At 36.4% G+C, this 8,894-nt stretch overlaps 1 protein-coding gene across 1 annotated transcript; it reads left to right on the plus strand.

Moving 5' to 3' along the window:
* Positions 1-379: 379 nt before the first annotated feature.
* LOC110446769 lies at positions 380-4,710 on the plus strand. The gene is made up of 2 exons (XM_021492069.1): positions 380-517; positions 2,755-4,710. Exon 2 carries the CDS (start codon positions 2,760-2,762, stop codon positions 4,119-4,121), a length of 1,362 nt encoding a protein of 453 aa, XP_021347744.1. The 5' UTR covers positions 380-517; positions 2,755-2,759; the 3' UTR covers positions 4,122-4,710.
* Positions 4,711-8,894: the final 4,184 nt, after the last annotated feature.

The raw sequence follows: 8,894 nt of genomic DNA on the forward strand, positions 1-8,894 counted from the left end.
TTTCATCATTATGTGATTTGATTTTATCATTATATGATTTGGTTTCCATTGTATTGTAAGCTTTCATCATTATATTATTTGATTTTATCATTACATGATTTGATATTATCGTTGTATGATTTGGTTTCGCCATTATATTATACGCTGTGGTCGTGATATGATTTGGTTGTATCGTTATATTATTCGATTTCATCAATATATGATTGAACTTTATCATTATATTATTTAGTTTCAACATCATAGTATATTCTTTCGTCATTATATGATTTAGTGTAATCGTTATGTTATTCGATATTTTATCATTATACCATTCCGTCATCATATTATTCACAAACGTCATGATGTTGCACAACTTCATTATATTATTGTACAACTTCATTATACGTTGGATACAATTCTGACAAGCGTCTCCGCGAATCCGAAGTAAACGGAACTTTTCACCGGGGCCCCTTTCTGCCATGTTACTACGTTAATACCGCCATTTCTGACGAACGAAGCGGTGCTGCTGATGCGATTTGTAAGTATAGCTAAAACCTCAAATGTAAAGCAGCATATAGGCATAGGCTTATCTTTTGGAAAAAGTCGTGTTTTGTTTGTAAAATATACTGATTTAGTGAGTACTGAATAGGCTGAAATCCTATAGAAGACACAGTGGCTATCCTCCACCATTAGACAGCAACATACAGATGTCGGTGCATTCTCGGGGGGCTGAGCGGATATGGTAGTTGATTGCATTGTACCCGTCCGTCCTTCCATCCTTCTGTCCTTCCGCCTTGGCTCTATCCCCGACATACACTCGGGTAAAACACAATAAAGGGCCCAGGTAGAAAAGATGAATGTTATAGATCTAGAGGCTTCACAATAACACACGTCATTGCAAAACTTTTGTTTTAAGTTCAAAATTTGTAGACTAGGTTGTTGGATATTGACACAAAATTTCAGCTATTTCTGACCAAGCATTTCTCAGAATGTGTATAATAATGTATGGAAAATGTGGCAATTTCGGACATTATTCTGTTGCACTTCAAATTTAAGCATTTTTTGCACAACTAATATTTAATAAACGGTGGTTTTGACCCCCCTGGAGGCAGAGAGGTGGGGCCCAATAGGGAAAATAGAGGTAAAACGTTTAAAATCCTTCTTCGACCATTGGGATTATGGGATTTTATCCATATTTAGTCTGGAGCATCCGTAGGGGGGTCATACCCACCGTTTATACAATATTGTGTCTCCTTGGCCCAAGGATGACCTTGACCTATTTTAGAGGTCACGGGGGTCAAATAGCCTATAATCTTTAAATGATGAATGCCAGTAGTATGCTGGAATGAAGGGCTACAAAAGATACTTAAATAAATAAACCTATCCTGCTCATATATTTGAATAAAGTGGTAATCAGCTTAGCATCCACATTAATGACCTAAAGTCTTAATACAGTTGCATTAGAAGCAGGTGAGCGATATACAGGCCCATTTGGCCTCATGTTTTAATCAAGTTTTTCCGGCCCCCTAGTCGTTCCATCCCCTAACCGGTCCATCCTTAGTCGTTCTGCCACCCCAACCCCCACCCCACCCCTAGTCATTCCGACGCTTTTATATAATGTCTACGTCAACAATTTCTTCAAACGACTTCTTCTTAACCACTGATTGGAATTTAACTAAATTTGACTGGCAGCATCCCTAGGTGGTGGAGATTCAAAATATCAATCATATTTGGTCAGAAGCCAAAAAGGGTTATTTGACTATATTGCTTTAAGCGGCTTCTTCTAGATCTCTGGAACTAAGAGATGGATATCAACTATTTGACTGTAAGCATCCCTATATAGCTAGGTGGTGGGGACTCAAAATTGTACAAATGGTGGGGCTGAGGGTCAGGGCCAAAGGGGGGCAATTTGGCTATATTGCTATAAACGACTTCCTCTGTAGAACTATGCCATGGATATCAAACATATTTGGTCGGAAGCATTCATGGGAGGCAGGGATTCAAAATTGTACAAATGGTGGGGCTGAACCCCCCGGGTTAAGGGGTGGGGCCAAAAAAAGTGTATTACTTGGAAATGGTTGAGATCCCCCGCGTATTACCATATATATACAATTGCTGAGTATCAAGAGATGAATGCACATACGCTTCCAGGATGGCCTGGGGGTCTACCCCACCCTTGGAGACTTAACCCCTGGGTCATAACTTTGAAACGGTTAAGATCCCCAACCCAAAACTATATATATACAATTGTTGGGCATAAAGAGACAAATGCAGTCATGATATTAGAATTGACCCAAGGGTCTGTCCCACCCTTGCAGACTTAACCCCTGGTTCATAACTTCGAAACGGTTGAGATCCCCACCCCAAAACTATAAATACAAATGCTGGGCATAAAGAGACAAATGTAGTCATGATATTAGAATTGATCCTGGGGTCTGGCCACAATCCTAGAGACCTAGTTTCTGAGTCACAGCTTGGAAACAGTTGAGATCCCCAACCCATGACCATACATAAAATTGCTGGGCATAAAAAATCTAATACAGATGTGCTATAAGGATTGGCCTTGGGGTCTGGCCTATTCCCTTGAATCTCATTTAGAGAATATTTTGCAATGATTGCTTAGATATCCATGTGAGCTGGCCATGGGCCTCTTGTATTTGGAGGCAACATCATTATATTTGGTGACGGACTACCTTTATTATAGTGTAGCTTCATCATACATTGTGCTGTAATTGTGTGGTTGTAGTTTCAAAGTCTGTATGCTTGTCTTTTCAGCCAAAATGGGAGACGGACATATGTCAGAAATACTCAAGAAACTTGCCCTGGGCCATGCATGCAATAATTTCAAAAAAGAGAAAATAACACCTGACATTGTTGGAAAACTGTCTGTATTTGAGCTGGAAATTTTAGGTATACCAAATTCTTCGGACATGATGAAACTTAGAACTGAATGTGTAAAGTATGGTCACTGTCCTCCTGCCAAAGTTACACTAAATGGTGGGGCCCCAGCCTACGATATTCCGAAATGTACACTCGAGTATCTTTTAGATAACGGTTTTCCAATATCTGACATATCCAAGATACTTCAAGTTTCTGAAAGAACAGTTTACCGTAGGATGTGCATGTATAATTTGAGTAAAATGTCATTTAGTAACATTTCGGATGAACTGCTCGATGAAAACTTACGAAAAATAAGTAAAGATTTCCCTTTTTGTGGTGAAGGTATGGTAAAGCAAATGCTGTTTCAGCAAGGTATTAAAGTGCAAAGATGGCGTCTCCGGGGTTCCTTGCATCGCATAGACTCGGAAGGAGTTTTGGAACGACGTAAAGGACGGCTCCACAGACGCGTGTACAATGTTATGGCACCTAATCACTTGTGGCACATAGACACTAATCATAAGCTTGTTCGGTGGCGGTTTGTAGTAGCAGGCGGTATCGACGGTTTTAGTAGGAAGATCATGTTTTTGAAATGCTATGACAACAACAAATCTGCAACTGTGTTTCAAAGTTTTTTTTCTGGTGTATGCGAATATGGAACACCAAACAAAGTCCGCTCAGACAAAGGTCTAGAAAATGTAGATGTGGCAAACTACATGCTGTCTAACAGAGGATTAACTGGCATGATAACAGGGAAGAGTACCCACAATCAGCGTATTGAACGTTTGTGGCGCGATGTATACGAAGGTGTTCTAAGTTTTTTTTACAATTTATTCTACTATATGGAAGATCAAGGGATTTTGGACTGTTTGGACAGTACTCATTTACAAGCCCTTCATTATATATATATGGATGAAATTAACAGAAGGCTATGTGTATGGACCAATGCATGGGATGCTCACAGAATGAGAACTGTGAAGACGTCCCCACAAGCGCTGTGGATTGCTGGGCAATTACAAAACACAGTTGGTGTTGACGTAGATGAACATGAATTACAGGACTATGGTGTAGAGGGTTCAATTCCTGATGTTCTGCTAGAAACTGCGCAGAATGAAAGGCCCATATTTAGTCCTCTGTCCGAACTTAATGACCGGTGCATACAGATATTGACACAGGAAGTTGGTTCTCCTAGCTTTAATGTGAATTTTGGAATTGGCGATTATAAAACCTCTTTGAGAGTGATACGTTTATACAACAGTCAATGATGTAACTCAAGTGAGAGGCTGTTTGGAATCAGCTGTTTGTTTCATATTTAAGAAAAGGTATGGTCTCAAAAATAAAGAACTAAACATGAGGCACATGGGGCCTGCATCGCTAACCTGGATATTTCAGTGATAAGTGCAAAGCACTATATTAAGTTATATACACGTATTACAAATACTTTCCCTATTTTGGGATTTACCTCTCATTACCATGTATTGCACTTTCTTTTAACTAGCTTTTAGCTTTCTGGTTCAAAATAAGATTGTAAGCAAATTAAGTTGAAAAGCACTCAACATAAGTCATGAATAACCAATTGACTTATTTTATTGGGTCCCACACATCTGCCTCTGGTGGAATTGAGATTAGAATCTGTATATATGCAATAAAAAGATTGTTTAACTTGTGTGCATAATAACAGTAGTAGTAGTAATGTCGCAGAAATACTATTTTATAAAAAGAATCTGTAATTTTTCTAATCCGGATGTATAAAGGCAAGATACTGTTACCTATATTCGTATATAATTATTCCCCGCTTTCACCGAAATGGGGGATATTAATTTCGGTCTGTCTGTCACGCTTCGTTTCCGTGCAATATTTAACTATAACAAATATTAACCGATTTTCTTCAAACTTAGTCACAGGGTTAAATGCCTTAAGGGCTCGACAAAGTTTGATGACCACTTTCAGCAGACCCCATTCGGCGGTTATAGCCCCTTGAATAACGAAAAACGTCATTATCTGCCGTTTCCTTGCAATAACTGCAGCACATGTTAACCAATTTTCTTCAAACTTTGTCGATTTTGATGAAAATTGGTATATAGGGATATTAGGGGACTGCGAATTCAACCGCATAGGTTTTGTTGCCATAGCAACCACACAGAGGCTTCTGATTGGTGGAAATTCAGATATTGTTCGATTTTGATGAAAATTGGTATATAATAATATAGGGGTATAATTAATAAGGGGACTTCAAATTCAACCGCATATGTTTCGTTGCCATATCAACCACATGGAGGCTTCTGATTGGTCGAAATTAAGATATTTTTCAATTTTTATGAAAAATGGTATATAGGGGTATTAGGAGACTGCGAATAAAACCACATTAAGTTTTGTTACCATAGCAACCACACGGAGGCTTCCGATTGCTCGCAATTTAGATATTGTTAGATTTCCATGAAAAATGGTATAGGGGTATTAGGAGACTGCAAATTAGATTCTGATAATTTCACTCAAATTTAGTATGTACATTGTAGGTGTGCTATGTTAATGCAATCCTTTTCTGATGCATCTCTGCGACTATGGGGGCAGTTTGAGGGCAATCTGTTATGGTCCCCCATTACAATTAGTACTTGTTGCTGTAGATATTAAGATGTTTCAACCTAATTCCTTATGCACATCCAACTCGTGCTAAGTTTGCCAACCAATGTGATTTGTGCATATTTACGGATAATCAATGAGGTATAGGGCTTTTTTTTCTTCATGTTTCAAGCTATACATATGTCTCAACAGCACGATACTCACATGTTTAAACCTAACCTCTATAATGTTAACCTACAATATGTCCTGCAAGCGGGGAATATAAATTCCACGAATTTGCTTTTTGTATATTATTACATGGCTTAAAGTTAACTGGCCAGATAAACTAATTATGTATGTTTGCATATACTTGTATGTACATGTACGTCATGATTGTCTCTCTTTGCACAAAATGTATTATTCATGCATAATTATTGTTTCAATGTATGTATTATATATTATCATGCTTTTCATTTTGGAGGAAATAAAGATAATGATACAGCAGAAAAAAGATTTTGAGGAAATTCCTCTTTTCCCCTTTTGGGCCCTGCCCCTCCACTTCCAGGGGAGACGGTCCGACCCTCCATTTTTTTGACGGGCATATAAAGATATATTGAGATATGGTATATAATATTATATTGTAATGATTAAGGTTTATGCCCCTTTTTTGTATAAAATTGATTTCAAAGTAAAAAAAAATCTTTTGAGACCATACTTGCATCTTAATATGTGCAAATTCTAAGTTACAAGCAATGAAAGAAAATGAACAATGTGATGAACAAACTTTATTTGTTGTCAAATATAGTGTACAAACCATTGACATTCTATGCCATTCTACTAAACTAAAATTAATTGAATATGAAAAAAACACAATTATTTTACAGACAATTTATAATTTTATTACTGCGAAATCTCTCCAATGGGGGTAATGCAAGTTGCACACTAGTATATTGTAATGAATCAAGGTTGGAATAAATCACACTTGTCAGGGTTTCAGGATAGGAGATAAACAAAAGGTAATCAAATTTTAGTAGCTCAATATATTGGCACTTATGTAAAATTCTTCCAAGATATCTACACATAATTTACCCAAAGGTTCTCAACATATAAAACAAGTATATAGAACAAACTTGAAATGGCTGAAGTACATATAAATCATTACCAAGATTTATATTCCAAATATCTACTGTTCGATCTGTCTAAATCAATGATTTGTTTTGCGACTTTTTTTATATACCGGTATATATACTGTATGCCTTTCAGGATTAACTTAGTCCTTGTTAATAGAAATAGCTAATTTATCAAAACAGTTACTAATTTTACAAGTAAATGATAAAGGGGGAAAATGCTTCTTTACAACTACCAAAATTTGGCAACTGAAGTCACACAATTCAGTTAAACAATGATGTCTAATTGCCAGTAATTCTTTGTTTCTTTATAAGATTTTCTGGACATATCTAGAACAAACAGAAGATATATAAATTTCTGTGGAATATTTAATATTCTTTGCAATACCATGATCATTTGTGGAAATAATATTCATTCTGTACTTTTTGATTTCTTGATCAATACATAAATTAAGTACAAAGAAAAATGAACTTTTATTAATCAATTCTATATTTGTTTTATTCTAATGTAATACCAATGGCCACAAAACAAGTGAATCCAAAGTACTTTGTACATGTATCTATATCAACAAGAGACCCATGGGCCTAAACGGTCATCTGACTACTACAGCAGTGGGTAACTACTTGTCAGTAGAGAAAATCAAAAAGCATTTTAAACCTTTTGGGATATCAATTAAAATTCAGTCAATTTTTCTCCTGTATGGCCCTAGGGATATAAGGGTCAAATTGTTAACATGATAAAACTTATATATATATATTCCATAGTAATATTCAACCTGATCATAAAAACATTTACTGACAGTAAAATATTTAACAAAATTTTAACCTTAACCATCTCGCAGGTTGCAAGAATTTAAGTGGAAAATTTACAGCTTTCCTAAGACACTCTACATGCATCATCATAAAAACTCTTTCAATCCACGAATATAGGGATTGCTTCTACCATATCTGGGTCTGAAAAATTTTGAAATTTCAATAAATATGGCTGCTCTATCTTATGGGGTGAACATGCACATATGCTTTGGTTTGGTTTGGTTTATGGCCATGGATGGTTTCAACGATATTGGTGCAGGGTTTGTGAAGTAAAAAAAGTCATTTGTTTAGGAATAACACACAAGGCATGATGACTGACAGGATTCAATCAAAACAGGTCGCTTGATGATACCCTTGATCTCAGGTAATTTAATAATTTTATACTCTATCTTTTAAAACAACAACAAGAGGCCCAATGGGCCTGCATCGCTCACCTGGTATAAAACNTTTTCGAAATTCTTAAAGTTGGTTGGTTGAATATACAATGCAATTTGATCTCATTGACCACAGATAAACATGGAGGACTGACATAGGCTTGTATGTTTAAGAGAGGTGATAATGGACAGATGGATAACAATTATTTTTTGTCAGAAACACACAGACCAAAAGTACATCCCTACAAAGTTTTCATGAAATCAGTACATTTTTCTCACAAATAATTATAATCTATTGTACATTAATTGTTCCTNCTTGTAAAATGGAAACCTCTGGACTAGTATTCTACGTCTTCCGTTTAACTTGTTGTAAAATGGAAACCTCCGGACTAGAAGTCTCCATCTTCTGTTTAACTTGTTGTAAAATGGAAACCTCTGGACTAGTAGTCTACATCTTCCGTTTAACTTGTTATAAAATGGAAACCTCCGGACTAGAAGTCTCCATCTTCGTTTAACCTGTTATAAAATGGAACCCTCCGGACTAGAAGTCTCCATCTTCTGTTTAACTTGTTGTAAAATGGAAACCTCTGGACTAGTAGTCTACGTCTTCCGTTTAACTTGTTATAAAATGAAATAAAGAGCTTTCTGCAGCAAGGACGTATACTCAAAGCATTTAAGGGCGATGGTAGAATGAGCCCTAGTCATCAAAGGGGTACCCAGGGGACCTGTCTCGTTTGCCTTCATTTATAAATGATCTTCCAAACAACATCACTTCCGAGGTCAGATTACTGACAGATAACTGCATTTTTTACATGCCATTGAGGGGGATAGAAGACATGAATGTACTGCAACTAGACCCAGCAGAACTGGCTAAATACGTCAAATAGCAATCGACCCATTAAATTGATTGTTTAATTAATGTTTCATTGTCTTTTCTTTGCTTGTTTTTTTTTTTATTATTCATAATGGTGTCCTCAGACAGTATCTTTTTATAGATCATTTGGTCGATGATTGTTCCTGTACTTGTGGTGCACATATAGAAAATACAATACACTTTTCTTCCAGTGACACCATCTCTGTGTATAATCCGTTATAGGGTAAATCTTTATGTTTTATTACATGGTGATGTTGATATGTCTTATAAAAGAAATAACAATATGGCTCA

Source organism: Mizuhopecten yessoensis, unplaced genomic scaffold (genome assembly GCF_002113885.1).
Source record: "Mizuhopecten yessoensis strain PY_sf001 unplaced genomic scaffold, ASM211388v2 scaffold371, whole genome shotgun sequence".
NCBI lineage: Eukaryota > Metazoa > Mollusca > Bivalvia > Pectinida > Pectinidae > Mizuhopecten > Mizuhopecten yessoensis.

What these genes read in the sequence shown, in the direction of transcription:
- LOC110446769 (XM_021492069.1), top strand. Translation starts at nt 2,760, where the DNA reads ATGGGAGACGGACATATGTCAGAAATACTCAAGAAACTTGCCCTGGGC.